The sequence below is a fragment of the Equus przewalskii genome, unplaced genomic scaffold (genome assembly GCF_037783145.1).
Source record: "Equus przewalskii isolate Varuska unplaced genomic scaffold, EquPr2 ChrUn-10, whole genome shotgun sequence".
Lineage (NCBI taxonomy): Eukaryota > Metazoa > Chordata > Mammalia > Perissodactyla > Equidae > Equus > Equus przewalskii.
In genome coordinates this window covers 1,467,397-1,486,396 of record NW_027228747.1, presented here as the reverse complement: position 1 = coordinate 1,486,396, position 19,000 = coordinate 1,467,397, and the positions used below count along the sequence as shown (strand labels likewise).

The window sequence follows — 19,000 nt, the reverse complement described above, 5'->3', positions numbered from 1 at the left end:
CCAAGCATCAGAGTTTCCCAGGGACGTAAGACAAGTAAGGAAACGATTCAGGACAATATTGTCTACTGCTTGTCTACTATCCATCCCCTCTTTCCTTATTATTTTTGAAAGAAACCCATTTTTTTCTTTCCAAGTGTCAACACGTCCAGCTAAAATACTTGGTTGCAGCTAGGACTAGCCATATTACGTAGTTCAGGCCAAACAGATCTAAGTGGAAATCCTGGAGAGAATACTTCTTGCATAATAAAAAGGCAAAGTCTCTTGAGGTAAACCTTTTTGCACCTTACTTTTCCTCTGTCTTCCAGCCTGAAACATGGGCAGTGAGACCTGGAGGTATAGCATCCATCTTGTGATCATGCAGCAACACGCATGAGGGGAAAAGCAGACATGCTGTAGATTACAGAGCAAAAAGATGAAAAGACACTGGGTGTCATGTGGCACCTCTGGGCCCCTGAACCAACCCTGAAGGGCCTGCCCCGGCCTTCTTGTTATGGAAGGCAATGAAAACCACTATTATTAGTCGGGTTATCTGCAACTCAAAGCTGAATGAATGCCTAACTGGTAGAGAATTTCATATCTGAAAGTAGAGTCTTCAAGCAAAAGAATCTAAAATATGGAATTGGCTAAGTGGAGGAGGGAAGACAGTGAGATATGTGCAGGACCCAATATGCGCAGGCTGGAAAGTGGGGGACCCTTGTTATGAAACGACAAAATATTTGGTCAAACTGTACCCTCATGTAACTCAGGATGCAGATCAAATGGTAACCTAGGTGTGGCGATGGAGGAAGCGATAGGAAGAGTTTAGAAAGTTAACATGGACTGGCTCCTCGCATCTTTCATCAAAGACCCGCAAGAGTAGAATGCTGCTATTACAAAAACCGAGAGCAGATGTCACTGGCTTTGGGACCAGGCAATGGAAGAAAGCTAGGAGAACCTCAAGGAGATGGCTAGTAATAATTTGAAGGACAATGGAGGCTGAAGAAAAGGCAACCCCTTACTACGTAGTGGCGGAATGTCTGGAAACACTATCGTCTGCGGTAGCATGGAAAACAGAAAGAGTACCTAGTGAATTCACGGATGTGGCTAAGGAGGTTTTTAGATAGAATAGTGAAAGTGCCGATTGGCTTCTTCCAGCTGCCTATGGTAAAATATGAGAAGAAAGAGGTGAACCAAAGAAGGAACTGCTCAGGGGCCAGCCCTGTAGCCTAGTGGTTGGGTTTGCACACTCCACTTTGGCAGCCTGGGGTTTGCCAGTTTGGCTCCAGGGAGCAGACCTGGCACTGCTCATCAAGCCATGTTGAGGTGGCATCCCACATAGAAGAACTAGAAGAACCTACAACTAGGATATACAACTATGTACCGGTGAGCTTTGGGGAGAAAGAAAAGAGGAAGATTGGCAACAGATATTAGCTCAGCACCAATCTTCTTCACCAAAAAAAAACAAAGAAGAAGAAGTAACTGTTCAGTTTTTGAGCAGAATTTTAGAGGAAATATGGAAGACCTAGGACAGTCTTTCCAGCCAGCAAATGGCTTTCAAAGTAATAAATGGCCTCAGGGCAAAGGTCAAATCTAGGGCCCTGCCAATAAAAAGGGCCTGAGGGCAAAGATGAAGTCTAAAGACAGATCCCTCATGGAGACCTCAAAAAGATTTAAGGGCAAGTCTCATAGATCTTCTCAGATAAACAATACAGCTTCTATTAATTTTAGAAGTGTGCCTCTTAGATGCTTTCAGACAAGAGGGTCTTTAAAAATCATAAGGACGTTTTCTCACAGCACACTGACTGACTCTCAGTCTAAGGTGGAGAGGGGCCAGTCTCAAAGAGATTTGTAGGTGTGGCTTTTGTCTAATTAAATGAATTATAAGTTGATACACAGGAAGCCCACAACATTTTTAGGGGAATTATATCATCTTGGACTGAAAGGAAAAAAGACAGCTCAAAACAAAAAGAAGTTTTGGGTCTTCAACTTCCTATAAGCAGGAAGAAGCTGAGAAAGCCATTTAGCTATAGACAGAGACATTTCTTATAGCAAGGAGTTGGCTCAGAAAATGTAATCAAGAGCCTAAAGAACGGGCTTCTTGGGATGCTCACTTTTGGGACACTCCCTCTCAGAACCTAGCTGCCATGCTCTGAGAGGCCCAAACCACAAATGGAATTCATGAGTAGGCATTCCAGGTGCCCAGCTGAGCTCCCAGCTGGCAACCAGCATCAACTGCCAGTCATGTTGAGGGAGCTACATTGGATGTCGAGTTCATTGGAACTCTCAGATGACTCCAGCCCCAACTTTCATCTGAAACTGCATGACAGATTCCCTAGTAAGAAACCCGCCAACTGACACCAGTCTACTCATAGAACTTTGAGAGATAATAAATTTACATTTTTAATTCATCAAGTGTTGAGATGGTTTGTTATGCAGCCATAGGTAACCAGAACAGCGTCTCTGAGTCACTGAACCAAACCTGAATTGCATAATTGCACACCTCAGACTTCTTATTGTGTGAGGCATTTGTGCCAACTTATTTAAGCCACTGTTAGTCAGGTTTCCCGTAACTTACAAATGAATACCTTCCTAACTGGTAGAGAATTTAGTAACTAAAAGTGGGAGCCATCAAAGGCAGAAACAATAAAATATGAGAACTTAACCTTTGCAGTCTGGAAAGTTGGTGACTTTGTTATGAGATAGTAAAGCATTTGGTCAAACTGTTATCTGATGCACCATAGGATGTGTAATATGTGGAAACTTAGGCTACAATTTTAGGAAAAATTATAGAAAAAAATCAGAATGTTGATATGAACTAGCTCCTCGTAGCTTTCAACAGAGACCAACAGGAGAGGAATAACTTAAACTAGAGCTAGCCGACCTGAAAGCAGATATCAAAAGAAACACAGCTTTGCTAGAAACAGGGACATCGCCTATGGTCTGAAATCTGACAAGTCGTTAATAGGAAGCTTGGATGGGTTGATTAGACTAATGTGTCTCTTGAGCAGATCCCAGGACAACTGGTTTCTCACAGTACTGAATGTCAAGGTCTGTCCTTCATTCTGAGATTATATCCTTCCTTCCTTGTTGGAATTTTCTTTTTTCATGAAATGATAGTGATGATAGATGGTGTTTGCCTTTTTTAATATCTTTATTTGGTATATACAATAAACATTATATATATATATATATATATATATATATTAGCAAACTATCTCAATTTCCAAATTTTTACTGGTATTTGAAACCCCAAAGTCTGGGACCTAAGGCACAGCTCTGGCCTTGGGGAGACTTCCAGAAGGAGAGTTAAGGCCCAGAAGGGGGTGGGATCTAAGAGGCCCTCAGTTTCTAACACTCCAGCTGATCTAGCTAGGTTACAGCGCATCACGGAGCGATTAAAATATTACCAACAAACAAAAAAAAGTTTATTGAATACAAAACAAAAAGGGATGGAGAGTCCTCCTGGGCCCAAGAGACCCATGGCAGGCAGCCAAGAGCTCTGCTTCAGGGCCGGTCCGGGGAGCCCTGGAAAAAGTCGTTGCACATGATAGTGATGAGGGCCAGAAAAACAGCGTACTCCTGGAAGTCCACCTGCTGATCGCTGTTCTCATCCAGGTCGCCCATCAGCTTCTTCAGACCCTCCTCATCCACCTTCTCCTGAAAGCGAGAGAGAGTGGGCTCATCGCTAGGCCGTTCTCCATCCCATTTCCACACCAAACACACGCACTGGTCAGAGCCCGGCTGCCCCTCCCCCCTGGACAGCAGGGTAAGCGGTGGGCAGGGAACCCCTGGGAGTCACTAAGAGGCCCCGCAAATGAGGATGGACAGACAGATGTTCATTGGGGAGAGTCTCCATCTCTCCCTGCTGGAAGTTGGGAGCACGCCAGGCACTCCCGAAGCCCGGGATAGGCTCCGCTCCCCACAGGAGCCCGGCAAGATGGGCATGTTACCCCCATTTTGCTGACTTCTGGAGCCAAGGCCACTCCGATCACCAGCAAAGTAAATTCAGAAAAGGTGAACTCTTTTTAATATCAGCCAAAATGAAATCAAACTAGAAAAATTTGACCAAAAAATTTTTTAAAAGAAAAGAATGGCATGCCTCATATGTTCAATGTCTGAGACCTGACTTTGTGATTATCCAGGTGTCCGCGGATAATCTAGTGGAAATGGGGAGGGTAAAGGGCAAATTGAGAGTTGACTGCATTTCTCTGCAAAACGTCCCAGGGTGCACATCTTAGCTGGGCTTTTCTCTCCCTACACACCTTCTTAGTTTGGCATAAAATACAGAAAATAAGAGAGAGAGAGAGCTGTGCGATCTTAGGCCACTCACTTCCCCTCTCTGGGCTCTGGTTTGCTCAACTCTCCAATGAGGGGATTGGACAGATGGACTCTGAGGGCCCTACCAGCACATCTGTTCTCTGCAAAGCTGCAGGGAGCAGCCAGTCATACAGCACTCACACGTGGGCCTCGCTTCCACTCAGGGGAGGCCGTGAAGGGCTTGGCTCCATCCTGGCATCTGTATCAGCAGGCACCCCAGAGGAGGGGAGAAGAGACTTAATCTACCCACATTCACACACCAGGACCCTCCCGGCCCAGGGCAGCCCCACTCACCCCCACAAAGCTGGGCAGCTCCTTGTGCAGAAGCTCCTTCATCTCCCCCTTACTCAGCTTGAACTTGTCGCCCTCTTGGCCGGAGTACTTGTGGAAGGTGGCGACCATCACAGCCAGCGCCTGCTCCAGGGGACTGGACATCTTGATCTGTGGCCACAGGAGTGGCAGGTTGTAGACATGCCTGAGCCCAGTCTGCAGGACCCACTTCTGCCCTTGTGCCCGCACCTGCCTCTCCAGATCCCTCTGAATGGGAAGGCAGGGACTGCATCTTCCCCTCAGACTGCGGCTCCCTGGGCAGGGGCCACACTTCCACCTCACTCTGAGGGCAGATGCCAACCCTCCCCCCGCGTTGGAAGTCACCAAGGGCAGGGCCTCGTGTCTCCTCTGATTACACTTGGGGCACACCCCGAGGGCAGGGCTCCCCGCCTTGATGTCTGTGGAAAGGGAAATGACAAGGTGGCCAGAGTTCCATTTGGAACCCTCTCTCCACAGCTCCTTCCCAGGCCAGTGGGCTCTGAGTCAGCAATGGGGAGATGGGCTTCCCCATGGGCTAGTTAGGGGGGCTCACTGGGCTCTGGCAGGAGCCATGGCTGCAGCCTAGGGATATGAGCTTCCCTGAGGAGTTGTTTCTCTCCTCACACCAGGGATTCCCAAGGCCAGGGGGTGTCGCTCTCCCAGCTCACATCATTCCATGGAAGCCCCTGTGGGCAGGTGAGTTTCCTCCCTCAGAACAGGGGCTCTAAGAGGGTAGGGAACGTGTCTCCCCTCCCCTGAGCCAAGGGCTGCTGTTTCAATGCAGGCAGGGCATGGGTAGACGGAGCCAACGGAACACTCTCCCCACCAAGGAGAATCCTATTGGGACTGGAATTAAAGAAATTAAATGTCCAGTGCCCTAGGATCTGGGAGGAACCTGGGAACACAGGGACAGACCTCAGGGGTCATCTTTTCCAGGGCCCTGCCTCTGAGAACGCCCAGACAAGCAGGTCCCAGGGTGTGGCCAGAGGAGCTGGTGCCAGAGGCAGGGAAAGCCCTGGGCTGCTCCTGCCAGCCCCGCCAACCCCTCCAACCCCACCTTCCAGAGGTGGGGGAAGAGTGGAGGCTGCAGTGGGCAAAGCTACGCCACCACTCAGGGCAGGGACCCAGCTGGGCCCAAGCACTTGAGCGCTCTGGCTCTTGTTCCTTAGTCCTGCTAGAATCCAGGACTTGGCAAAAAACAAGAATAAAAAACAAACAAACTCAGGATTCTCATTAAGCACCCCCACACACCCCTCATACTCCTAGGCCTAGACCCCAAGAAGGGCCTCTAGACTGAGAGACCCAAGAGAGAGTGCCTCAGAGTAACCCCTAAACTGAGATCTCACAGAGGAACCTGGAAAAACCCTCTCTGATACTTCACAGAGATCCCTCCAAATAGGAGAGACCCAAGAGGTCCCAGGCTGATCCACCAAGGAGGCCGGAGGGAGAAAACTCTGGAAACAAAGATCAAGACACAGGGACAAAGGCAGAGACCCATGGGGGTCCGCCCCACCCAGCCCTCAGCAGGACAGAGGTACTCACCAGACCAGAGGGCAGAGAGAGACTCAGGAAGGGAAGCAAAGGGCCAGGTGCCCAGAGTGGGGATTTATACGCCAGCCCCACTGGCCCCCAACTTGGCATTTTAAGGAAACCCAACCTGCCCTAACCTGATCCAGCCAAAGCCTGGCCTCCTGCCATCCCCACCCACTGCCCCGCTCCGGCCCCCTCCCTCCCAGAGACTGCCAGCTCCACTACCAGCTGGAGGGGAGCTCCAGGCGGCCAAGGGCAGCCCCCCCCCAACCCCCACCCGCCCAGACCACAGAGGGGAGTAAGAGATGTCATGGGGCGGGGGCAGCCTGGGCCCAGGGTGAGGGGACGCAGCCCTGTTCGTGGGGCCTGGAGACTCATGCCAGACCTTGTTCTCATGATACATGCCTGTGAGTCACAGCTCATTGGTGTGTCAGGGGCTGCAGGTGCAAGCGGGGACTTCACAGGGCCGTCTGCATTTGTGCATGCATGTGTGCACACGTCTGGGGCCACCTTTAGACAGCGAGTGGCCAGAGAAGGCAGCTGGGAGACATCAGGAGGAAGAGGGCAGGGCTGACTTCAGGCAGTGGGGGAAACAAAGGTACTTCTAATAGCCGGCACCGGCACTGGCGCCGGAATACCTCTGCACCAGGTCATGAGGCAAGCGGGTGTGCTTAGAAATACCTTGAAAGGCTGCCTTTGGGTGGGAAGGGGTCTGGAAGGAGACAGGGAAGCAGTGAGACATGCAGGTGGCTCTGCTTCGACAGCAGTTGGGGTGAGCAACGTCTGTGTGGAGTGTAAGGAAGCCCCAAGGAGTTTGAAAGGGAGAAGAGTAAACTCAGGCCTCCTCTTCTCCAGCTTGCGGGGGAAGTGAGTGAGGCCAGGACAGCTTCCCAAGCCAGGAGGCCAGGCCTGAGGGGAGGCCACAGTCACGGCCCTCCCTAACCCCCCTCCAGAGGCCCCTCCCCAGACCCAGAGAAAGGCAAATATGGCAGCCTTTCAGGACCCAGCCCGGGGGAAGGGTTTTGGGGCAGAGCAGACTTCCCGCTGCCCCCTCTCAGGCCCCCTTTGCCTATTGCTCTGTCTATCCACAACCCGGTGGCGCGGGCACCGCCCTTCCTGCGGGCCCAGCTCCCCCCTCCGCTCCAGATGTCTAGCAGCTTCTTTCCCCTCCCCCAGCACCCCCTAATCCTAGGTGACTCACCCGTGGTTCCAGGCCCAGAGGCCCAGGCAGTGACTCAGCGGCACCGCCCTCCTCCCCCAGGGCCAGGGCAGCACAGGCGGAAACCCCAGCCCAGCCTGGGAGGAGAGAGCTGGCACGACACCCTTCCTCAGGCCCACCCGGGGAGCTTTGGATCAGGATGCCACAGAGAAGCTCAGACTGAGAACTGACAGAGGATCAGCCGGGAAGCCAGGCTGCTCTCTTTCTGGGGGTCACCATGGGACGTGGGGGCAGTCTGAGCAGCACAGATGAAGTCAAGCCTTGGGGCCTCTGGCATCCTCTCCTACATCTTTGCACAGCCAGCCAGTGTCCCCTCATCCCCACGCACTTGGACCCCTCATACTACAATTTCCCCCATGAAAACCTATTTCAGGTAGAGCTGGGAACGAGAGTCCTTCACCCTGAGGGTAAGGACACAGGGTGCAACGCGTGGCTCTCCACAGTGCGGCTTCTGTTGTAACTGAGGACTTCAGCAGGTGCCGCTCCTGCTCAGGAGTCGCAGTGGCGTCCCCATGGCTCTCCCATAAAGCCTGGCACTGAGGTGCTCGGACTGTGGCCCCCACCTGCTTTCCAGCCTCCCTTGCGTACACCCTACCTGCTTTGCTCATTGTGCCTGGAGCACAGCCGGTGCGGCTGAGCCCCATTGCCTATGCTCATCCCCCTGCTCAGAATGTGCCCACCCACCACATCTCTTCCTGTTGAAATCCCACCTATCCTTCAAAGGCCAGTCAAATGCCACCTACTTCATGGAGAACTACCCCAGGCCCAGCCAGATTCCTCCCCACCTGCTGTGTCCCATACAAAGCACTCCTTTTGTCCCTGTGTGCTTGGAGCATTCTGCCCTCGACTGAATCACTTGTGTGCTTGTCTTCTCTTGCCCTCACCCCCACATGGTGAGCTCACTGGGCAGGGCCTGGGTCTTATTCATTTCTGCAGAAGCAGGTGCCAGTCAGTGGTTATGGCTACTGAATGGTAAGGGTGGGGGGGTGCTGGGGGTAGTATTTTGGAGCCAGGGGGCCTTCTCACCTCCCCAAATCACGCCACTGATTATGTACCAAATCATAGCTTCTCCTCCAGATCCCAGGAGTGGAACTGAGACACTGGGTTGGAAAACAGAGCTTCAGAGAGCTACAAATCCCTGAGGAGTACCTGCCGGAAACATCTCCCTCCAGGCACCCAGTGAGGGAGGGAGCTGAGCAAACTCCCCAGTGCGCAAGGACGAGACAGGCGGACAGAAGGGAGACAAAGAGGCAGTCAGATGGAAACTGGGAGAAATGACCAGAGCAAAACAATCACAGAAACAAAGGGACTGTGAAGGAAAAGGATGGTGCTCATCAAGCGGCCATATTCCTGAGACTGGTGAAGATCACTTTAATTTGTTAGTAACTGCCTGTGTGATCTTGAGTAACTCTTCCTCACGGCAGAACAGGAGGCTTGGATAGAATGACCCCTGGAGCCCAATCCCGCTCCACTTCTCCAGGAAGGCAGAGAAGCCGGGACACGGGCAGGCAGTGGGCACACCCCTGGCAGTGACTCGGCCCGTGTCCAGCCTGAGAAGCTGAGTCTTTGCTTTCCGTCCCCGCCCTGGCTCCGGGTGCCAGAGGTTTCCCACCACCAGCGGCGCCTGGGCTTTGCCCGCCTGGTTCGTGCCCCCTGGTGGTTGCGACATGTCATTGCAGGCAGGTCTCTCCCTGCTCTCCCTCTTTCCCGCCCATCCCCCAGGGTTGCCATGCCCGTCTCCTGACTCACGCAGGAGGAGGCAGTGCTGATTCACCTTTGGGGAGCCTTCCCACACCCACACTTCTCACACCTGCCTAACATATAAGGTGTTTCCTGGACAGTCCCTGCCGAGAAGCCCAGGTAGACTTCTGAGATGGAAGCCAGATGCCTGGAAGCTGTTTAACAGCCTTAAGGATAGGGGCAGGAAGGAGCTAGGTAGCAGAACTGAGGGGCTGAACACTGCCAAGCTCTGCCCACCCAGCCCCTTCTCCGAAGGTAGTTCAGCGGAAAGAGAAATGGCCTCACTGCTGCGGCCACGGGTTTAAGCCCTGCCATTCACTCTGACTCACCGGGCAGCCTTGGGTGAGTTGCACCACGCCTCTGAACTTAAACTTTTTCCCACAAGGATCCCTTTTATTATTCTTTCTGCCCCCTAAAATACACTTTGAAATATTTTCTCTTAACTGCGTTAAATAATTTATCTAACTATCCCCTGATAGCATGATTAGCGTGAGAGAACCCGTGTTATCACACGTGGTTCGGGTCATTCTGGATTTGCCTAGATTCACCATGAGAAACGTGTTTGTGCGTTCCCTTTGCCAGAGGGGTCAGACTGACATTGTGGGGCACCTACTGTGTGCTGGGCGAGTTCCATAGATTATCCCCATTTAATTTACACACCAGTCCCAAAAAGTTAGTGCAACCTTACCCCACTTTACAGAGGAAGAAACTGAGGCTCAGGGAAGTTTGCCCAAGTTCACACAATTAATGAGGCATGACTTAAACACAGGACTTAGTCACAATGGCAAACCTCCCTGTAAACCCCAGTCATCAAGAATCTCGCTGAGAGCCTGACGTTTCGATTCGTACCCAGACCAGCCTCAGTCTCTCTGCCCACCCTCTCCCCACCCCTACACCCATTGCCCAGAAGCCCAGCTCCTCTACCTGCTCTGGTCAGGCGTCTTCAGTAATCCCCTTTCCTCTTGCCTCCAGTTGCACTCTGGCCTGGATTTAAAATAAGCTTAAAAGGATCCTTCCTCGATCTCCCATCTCCCTTGGCCCTCCTCTTTGCCCAAAATAACACCACCATCCACCCAATGACCCAGATGAGAAACTTGGCTGTCCTCCTAGCCTCCCGCTTCCTCCTCACTGCCTTCCAGGTGTCCGGTCAAGCGATCTATTGTTTCCGCGTACTAGGTAGGGCTCCGCTGTGTCCACACTGCCTGGGATCCCGCTGCATCACCTTGCTCCTGGTCTTCCGTAAACACTTCTGGTCTCTTCTCCCACCTCTAACCTTGCCCCCCCACTCTGACCCCTTCTCAGCTCTGCCACCAGGGTGATCTTCCCCAAATTCAAATCCGAGCATGTCACTCCCCAGGTGAAGCACTGAGGGAACTCCCATAACTTTCAGGAGAAGGCTGCAGAGCATGGCACACCTTCCTCGGCACCCAGCTTTACTGATGCACATGCCGTGCCGTTGCCTGCCTCCGAGCCCTGTCTAAGCCATTCATTCCCTTGGAAAGTCCTTCCTCGGTTCGTCCCCCTGTCAATCTCCTAATCACCCTTTAAACATATCTCAAAGGTCATCCTCTCTGTGCAGCACGCAGCATCTCTGAATCTACGTCCCAGCCTCCCCACGTATTAGATGGCGTGAGTGTGCCTACATGCACACACACGCAGTTAGGCGTTCCTCCTATGGAGTTCTGCAGCCCCTTGCCCATCGCCCTATAACAGCACTTTTCATGTTTAACTGTGACTATTTGTTTATGTGTCTCCTCTACTAGACTGGGCTGCTTGGACATAGACACTCGGTATTGTTAATTCCGGGTATCCCTGGTGCCTGACACAGACCAGGTGCTTGGCAAATGGCCAGATGGAGGCACGCGTGCAGTCCCCCATGGCCACCAGCCTCTCTCTTCCCTTCAATACCACATTTCCAGACACAGGCTCTAAATCTGCTACTCACAGACCTGGACCTTCTAAAAGCTGACTTGCTACCGTTCCACAGACCCAGCCATCTCCAACATCACCAGAATGTCTTCCCTCCTGCCATTGCCAGTGTTTTGGGGAGGGGGCAATTTAACACCCACTCCTCCGAGGGGTTCTCCTCCGAGGGGCTCTTCAGCCCACTCCTCTCTCCTCCACTCCCTCTCTCCTCCGAAGGAAAAGGGTGAGGCTCTTTCTTTCTCAATCAGCCGGCCCCACCCCCTCCTCCTGCTCTCCCCACCTCCCTGGTGACCCCACCACCCCTCAGAGCAGGGTGCAGTTGGGCAGCTTCTCTCTGTGATGAGGTGGGGAAGGTCAGTCTGGGAAGCAGCAAGATTGGAATATAAGGGACTTTTTTGGTTTCAGCTCCAAATTACGTTCTCTGGTCCACAGCTGAGATTCAGAGATTTTCTCAGAACTCAAAAGGGAGAGGGCTGTGAACATTTAGCACCCTCAGAAACTCCAGGACTCAGGCTTCCTCCTTGGGCCTTCTGCTGTCATCTACACAACTAACCAGGGTCATTCCTCAGGGGTTCCAGTCAGGAACAAACCATTCCTTGTGTGCCCAACCTCTGGCCGCCCCGCCGCCATTGGTGTCCTTGTGAAAGTAGGCTAGCAGGAGCACATTCTCGCACGGCTGGACCTCAGGTGTGGGGCCTTGCCTCCCTGACCCACAACTCCTTAGAGAGTCAATGTATGGAGCCCCGTAGATCTTGAGGTCAGATGCCTGACTTAGAAGCCACAACCCTTCCACTCCAGCCTGCAGATGCCTCACAGCCTCCCACAGCCTGGAGGCCAGCTGTTGCCCAGCAAGCACACAGGCCTGAGTGTCAGCCTGACTTGAGTCTGAAGCTGGGCGCTGCCATTTGCCAGAATGGAGGACTGAGGATGGAAAAAATGTCACTTGGTGAAACTGGTGCCAACAGGAATCAACATAAAGCAGAGTGATTAACAATTTTCCCAGAAACACTCAACTCGAGAGATGTGTTCTAATGTGCTCTGATAAACCCAGGGAACTTCCCAAATCTCAGAAAAGGACTAAGGGCAGCTTCAGAAAAAGAAAGCTGACTCAGAAAGGTGAGCAGTGATTTAAAAAATTACAGGGTATTGCTCAAGAGGAAGTGGTTTAAAGAGACATTTGAAGAGATCAGTGCATGATACCAGGAAATGCTTATAGCAGAGAAGTTAAGATGTTGGATTCTGAGTGTGAATCTTGTCTCCACCGTGTTCTAGTTCTATTAATCAAGATCTTTCAGCGATCAGAGACAGAAGTTCAACGCACGCTCACTGAAGCAAAACAGAGGATGTACTGTGTTATGGGTCCCTGGGATAATTCACCAGATCAGGGAACCACAGCCCTGGGGGCTAGAACAGGGAACTCGACACCCTCCGTCCCACCATCCATCCACCTTTTCCTCCTTCCCTCATCACTTTTTGTCTCTCTTTGCATGTCGGCTTCACTCTTACTGTAGCAAGTCCTTTCTATATAAGGAGGAACATGGCCACAGACTGCTCTAACTTTGTAAACCCAGTGTCCGTATAGCCCAGGAACAGCCCTGGCTGGCCCTGCTTGCTTCATGGACTCAGCTGTGGACCAATCTCTGTTTCCAGAGAGGCAGGATGCTATGATTGGCCAGTGTGGGTCAGATAGCCCTATGGTCAAGGGTCTCTTACCAAAACAAGGAATCAAGTTACCCCACTCACTACACTGGCCGTTGGACCTTACGGAGGTTACTTAACCTCCCTCTAAGCACCAGTGTCCTCTTGTGTAACATGAGAATACTCTCGCCCACCTCACCGATCAAATGCAATAACGCATGTAAAGTACATAGTGAGCACTCAGTGAATGTTATTAGATACAGCAGTAGAAGAAGAAACCATGACACGCAGTTAGAACCAACGTCATTGCGGAGATGGGGTCATCCAACATGTCAGCAACATAAAACCATGATCAAACCCCATACATCCACTAAAATACAAATAATCCACTCCTGATTTCCCTGTCAACATTTATTTGTTCTTTGAGCCCTCATTTTGTCATCTGCTAGTATCAGGTGTTAAGAGTTTAAGAAAAAAGAATAAAGAAAATCTTAAAATTGTGAAAAATCTGTTCCTTTGCTTCACTTCTTCTCCTGGCTTGGAAATGATCATATTTTTCCCATTATAATTGGCAAAACACCTCTGTCCAGCTTCAAAAATGGCAGTTTAATGACAACCTAGCCTGATCTAGATCAATGCCACTCCGTTCCTCATTTCATAGATCAGGAGATTGACTCCCTCCATGGGGTAGATACGCGCGTCATCGTCCCGGCTTACTTGCACAGCCCGTTAAGATCATCCACCTCCAGTTATCCTCGCTCTGTCTTCACCAACCAGCCTCCAGTGTGCATTTGGATTCTCAAAGGAAATTTCCTTGTGGGAAGAAATTGAGCTGATTTCTGGAGTGCTTGGGTTTACCGTGCAATCATAAGAATGAACAAGAATTAGTCTCTCAGAACGAGATCATCCCTAAGTGAAGTGATACAGAATGACTTTCTGAACCTGCCCAGCTTCTGGCTAGATAAACAGCTCCTCCTAAGAAGGAAAGAGGGTGGCAGACAGGGAGGAGGAAAGAAACTAAATTTTATTGAGTGATTACTCTGTGTAGACATTGCTCTAAGTACTGTACATTCATCATCTAATTTAATCCTCCCAACCACCCTAGAACGTGGGCAGTGTCTGTGATCAATAGATCAGGAAACAGCAGTCCAGGGGGTTACATGTGGAGCTGGGATTTGAGCTCCAGTTGGCCTGGCTGCAGAGCAGTGCTCCTCAGTCACCCTGACTGTCCTCCTTCACCCCAAACTTTCTCCTTTGACCACTTCCCCAGTTCCTCGTCCTCTCCCTACCCCTGCTGGTAAGGCTATCACTAGTCTTCTACCCTCTTCTCTCTTGCTTGCTTCCTTCTGTCTCCTTTCTCTCTCTTTCTCTTTCTCACAGCATCATCACCCTCTCAGTTTAGACATTCCTAAACTGAAAGGATTTGAATCTGCACTCAGGCAGCTCCATCCTGCCAGCCCCAGGCTGTCACAGCCCCCCATGTTATCCAGTCGCAACATAGGCATCATCTCTGCCTTGCTCTATAGAATTCCAGATCCAGCCAGGCAGCCTCGGCAGCCACAAGTCCTAACTGAGCACATACCAAATGCTGCTGGGTTTTCCTTGGAACCTCATCTAGTCAACGCTTCCTCTCTGTGTCTGTAGCTACTGCCTCACTCCAGCTGGCCTGGGACACAACCTCCTGACCAGTCTCCTCCTGGACTCCAGTCTCTCTTTTTTATCCGTTCTGGTCATAGCTGTCCATCCTGCCACTCACTTGCTCAAAAACCTTCTGGTCTCTCTGCTGACCACCGCATCATTTAAACTCTTCAGCACAGCTCCCAAGGATACAACTCTCCAATTCATTCTTCATTCATATACTCAACAAATGTTTATTAGGTAGTGACACTGCACTAGGCCCTGGGGATATATTGGTGAATAAAACAGACATATTCCTTGCCCTGGTGGAGCATGTAATCAAGGAAAGACAGGAAATAAATGTGTAATTACAAGCTGTAGTAAGTGCTATAAATAAAAAGAAGTGGGTGCAATGATTGAGAACCATCGCCCGGGGAGAGTGGTGAGGAATGGGCTTGCGAAGGAGGAGATCTTTCATCTGAGACCTGAAGGATGAGCAGTTACCCACATAAAGAGTAGAGGATGAGCACTCCAGGCAGTGGCCCAGAGATGGGGAGGAGTTTGGGGTGTGAAAGAAGCAAAGGAAGACCAGTGTGGGTGGAGCATGGATGGCGAGGGAGATAATAGCATAAGATGGCATTGGAGAGGTCGGGGGGGTCAAATCATGCAGAGCTGTGTAAGCCAGTGTAAGGAGTTTGAGTCTTATTCTAAGTACAACAGGAAGCCGTTGGAGGATTTTAAGTAATAGAATGACATAAGCTAATTTAGGTCTTAAAGCTGACTGGGGAACTCTCGATGCAGGATGGTAGAGTAGAGGTATTTTTTGTTTCTCCATTTTGGAACCTCACTAAGAATAATCAAACAAAATGAAACATAGAGGAGGGGAAAGACCAAGTTTAAGGAAACTGGTATAACTCCAGGCCAAAAATCATCAAGGACACCTGCCAAATACAGTCATGTGTGGATCTAAACAAGGGTGTCACAGGAAGGTAGAAACCTGCTGCCCAAACCCTTGGGTAGACCACCCCCTTGAAGGGATATCCAGTGTCCTTCTGTTTGAAGCAATAACATTGGAGGTTGAGGAAAGGCTGAGGAGAGGTCTCCTGTGGAGACCTAATTTGATACCGCAGGACAACAGGGAGGGGGTAGCTTAAGAAGAAACCATGCTCGCTTGACATTCCAATTGCCTTGTGACATGGCCTCCTAGTCAAATATGCCACCTGAGTTGAACTGGGGTGAAGCAGGAGAGGAGGCAGGGAATGCCAGACCTCATGACACCAAGTTTTACCGTGATGCAACCCTATCGCCCAAAGGCCAAAAATTGAAAGGAGATCCCCCTCCACACCCCCAGGGACCACCTGAGCCCACTATACTCCCACCCCACTCTACAGCACACCATCCTTCAGGAGACAACTAATTCCAGTCAAAGTAAATAATAATCAGAAAGGATGATTGTTTTAAAAAGTCATATAACATGACCTCTTTTTTAAAAATGATTTTTAAAAAGAGGTACAACGTTTCAAAGAAAAGGTCACATAGCAAAAGAAGGTGAAGAAGGGAGAATTAGAAGACTTCAGAAAAGACAAAAAGGAAAAAATTAAAACATTACATAGATAAAGTCCATATTTTAAAACAGGATAAACACAATGAAAAACAAAATCAGGAACATAATGGATAGGTTTAAGAAAATCATAAAAATGAAATAGAAAAGACAGCAAAGAAAATACTATGAGGAAAAGAATGAGAAATGCGGAAACCAGAAGAATCCAACCAACATATAATTGGTATTCCTGAAGAAGAGAACAAAGCAAATAGAATAAAATAATCTAAAATAAATACCTGACTCTTCGAATCTAATGGGCACACCATATTCCAAGGGAAAAAAATGATCCAGAATCATCAAAACCAAGGCATCTTCTGGTAAAGTTATTGTGTTAAGAAAAAGGAATTAGACTTCGTTTCCATCTGGTTAAAATATGACAGTTATACGTTTTTTAATTCATAGTTGAGCTCACAAGGAAGTAAAGGAAATTCTCAGAGGCCGAAAGCAAAGGAGGAACTAAAAACCAACTAAGCATGGGTTAATGCTACAGCTGTCCTTGGGAAGGGTGGCTTCTAGTCTCAGGAAACAAAGGGCTTCAGTTTTGAAGGACCAATTGAGAAGAGATGAGTCTTTATATCCTGCAAGTAGCTGGGAATTGGAAAGCCCCCCACATGAAGCAAAGACCTCAAAAAACTACGCCCGTAGTGAAAGAGTGGCCTAAAAGAAAAATCTCCACAGCAAAATGAGATTACCAGGAAGTTTGTATATCTTGACCCGGGCTCTAGATGGGGAAAAATAGTTTTCCAAGAGAAATTTTAACCATAGACCTGCCTTCATGCAGATTTGGGATTTTAGTTTACGTGGCTGGCATGGTTCAGAAAATCCCCAAACAAGAAATTAACACAAAAAATGATGTTAAACCAGGAATGGCCTTGAGGCATTTGGGAAAAGCAAAGAGACTTTGAAGGCTCACACCCTTAGACCAGGTTAACCAGGATTCCCCCAGATGAAGCTGGGAATGAAATTTGAAAAATTACAAAAAATAGGCGGCTTTGCAGAAAAAATATATATAACTTACCAACATTGACTAAGAGAGAGACAATCTGAAGGCCTATAACCATTAAAGAAATTGATCAGTAGTATAAATCTACACAACAAAGATAAAAATGAAAAATAAAACAGATCCAGATGGGGGGTTTTTTTCTGTTTTTTTTTTTCCCCCCAAATCCCCCCAGTACATAGTTGTGTATTTCAGTTATGAGTCCTTCTAGTTGTGGCACGTGGGACGCCACCTCAGCATGGCCTAATAAGCGGCACCATGTCCATGCCCAGGATCCAAACCGGCGAAACCCTGGGAAGCTGAAGTGGAGAGCACAAACTCAACCACTCTGCCAGATGGTTTTTATGGGCAAGTTTATCAAATAACCAAGAAAAAATATCTCATACAGCTATGCATCAGTTAACAATGGGGATACATTCTGAGAAATGCGTCATTAGGTGAGTTAGTCATTGTGAGAACATCATAGAGTGCACTTACACAAACCTGGATGGTCCAGCCTACTGCCCATCTGTGCTATACGGTGCCAATATTATGTAACCACGTAATATATGCAGTCCACTGTTGACCGAAACGCCGTTATGTGGCGCATGACTGTACAAATTTATATTTCCAGAAAATAGAAAAAGGAAATACGGCCCAACTTACTTTACATGGCAGGTATGAAATAACCTTTGTGGTAAAGGCTGCTGGTTGCCCATTACCTGTTCTCCCCTTGCATCTCATAGCAAAAGAACACTTACTTTTAAGTTCAAATAATGGCCACGCTGCCTTCCTTGCAGCTAGGTATAGCCACATGACTAAGCTCAGGACAAGAGAAGTAGACAGAAGTGATGTATGCAACTTCTGATTCACGCCCTTAAAGGCAGAGAACATGCCATTCCTTCGCACTGCTGCTTAGCAAACAGATGAGCCAAACTAGGGATAGCTGAGCAGAACCACCCAACCAGCCCTGAACCACACACCTCCAGAATGTACATGACTCCAGATAGTACATCTCCCTCCTTCAAGCCACTGCTATTTTTGGTACCTGTTACGCACAGCCAAATCTGTGTACTAAGTAGATCACCCTAGGTACTAATGCCAGAAATGAACCATATGAGAAAGGAAAATTGGAAGCCAATCTCAGTTATGCTTAAAGATACAAAATCCTAAATAAACCATCGCAAATGAAATCCAGCATTATACTTTAAAAAAATCTTGACTAAGTTGGGTTTATGCCACAAATGCGGGGATGGTTCTAACATTAGAAAATATATTAATTTAAATCATCACTTTAATAGATCAAAAACTAAAACCATAAGATTATCTCAAGAGATGCCAGAATAAATTCAATACCCATTCATAACAAAAACTCTTAGTAATCTCAGAATAGAAAGAAATATCTTGACCGACAAAGAACATCTACCAAAAACCTGCTGCAATTTCATTCTTAACGGTAAATGAATGAACAGTAAATGCTTTAAAGTATATTCCTATTAAAGTCGAGAACAGGGAAAGGATTCCCTTTATTATCAACTTACTCAACATCAAATTGAAGATTATGGCCATTTCGGTAAGAAAAACATTTTTCATAAAGTCTGAGGATTGGGAAAAAATAACAAGATATGATTGCCTCCATAGAAAAAACAAGAACAACCCTGACAGGTGACTGCAAACAGGGCAACATGACAGGCCTGTTGGGATCAGAAGCTGATGAAACTAGGTGTGGGCTGACCTGGGGCAGCCAGGTCTCCTCCTCCTGCAAATCCCCAGAGCCGAAGGATTATAACCTAAAGAGACTGCCTCTTCCCAGAGCTGCATTTTAAGTTAAAATTTAAAGGTAAATCTCTGCCCAGGATGTTGCCAGGGAGTGGCAGCAAAGAGGTGGTAACACTAGTTCTCTGATGTTTTTGTCTGTCCGCACTGAGGGTTACTCCCAATACCCGTCACCAGGCACAGTGACTGAGAACAGCACACATCCCAGCCCGGGAAACACGCTCACAAGCGAAAATAATCAGAACGTGAGATGTGTAGCTGTTATATGACATATCCAAAGGAGCAACATGAACCATTTGAAGCAAAATTATTAAAATTGATGGACCAAGAAGTTAAAAGAAATAAGTATTCTCAAAAAGATAAAAGA

At 48.8% G+C, this 19,000-nt stretch overlaps 1 protein-coding gene across 5 annotated transcripts; it reads right to left on the bottom strand.

Annotated features, from left to right (window-relative positions):
- Positions 1 to 3,382: 3,382 nt before the first annotated feature.
- Positions 3,383 to 16,376, bottom strand: S100A2 (S100 calcium binding protein A2). 5 transcript variants are annotated; one of them, XM_070607531.1, is made up of 3 exons: positions 16,115 to 16,376; positions 4,591 to 4,737; positions 3,383 to 3,636 (listed from the first exon to the last, which is right to left on the bottom strand). In XM_070607531.1, the coding sequence occupies exons 1-3, from the start codon at positions 16,142 to 16,144 to the stop codon at positions 3,484 to 3,486; spliced, it is 330 nt and encodes a 109-aa protein (XP_070463632.1). In that variant the 5' UTR covers positions 16,145 to 16,376; the 3' UTR covers positions 3,383 to 3,483. The 5 variants fall into 5 exon arrangements, with proteins under 5 accessions (XP_070463632.1, XP_070463635.1, XP_070463636.1 ...); XM_070607534.1 differs by lacking the exon at positions 16,115 to 16,376 and adding an exon at positions 10,019 to 10,132; XM_070607535.1 differs by lacking the exon at positions 16,115 to 16,376 and adding an exon at positions 7,337 to 7,516.
- Between the last annotated feature and the right edge of the window lie 2,624 nt (positions 16,377 to 19,000).

Bases quoted from the DNA above. Each gene is read 5' to 3' on its own strand.
- S100A2 (XM_008543243.2), bottom strand. From the start codon at position 6,246: ATGCCAAGTTGGGGGCCAGTGGGGCTGGCGTATAAATCCCCACTCTGG. The intron at 4,738-6,147 runs GTGAGTACCTCT...CTGTGGCCACAG, and splicing joins TCTCTCTGCCCTCTGGTCTG to ATCAAGATGTCCAGTCCCCT. The intron at 3,637-4,590 runs GTGAGTGGGGCT...TCTCGCTTTCAG, and splicing joins AGCTGCCCAGCTTTGTGGGG to GAGAAGGTGGATGAGGAGGG.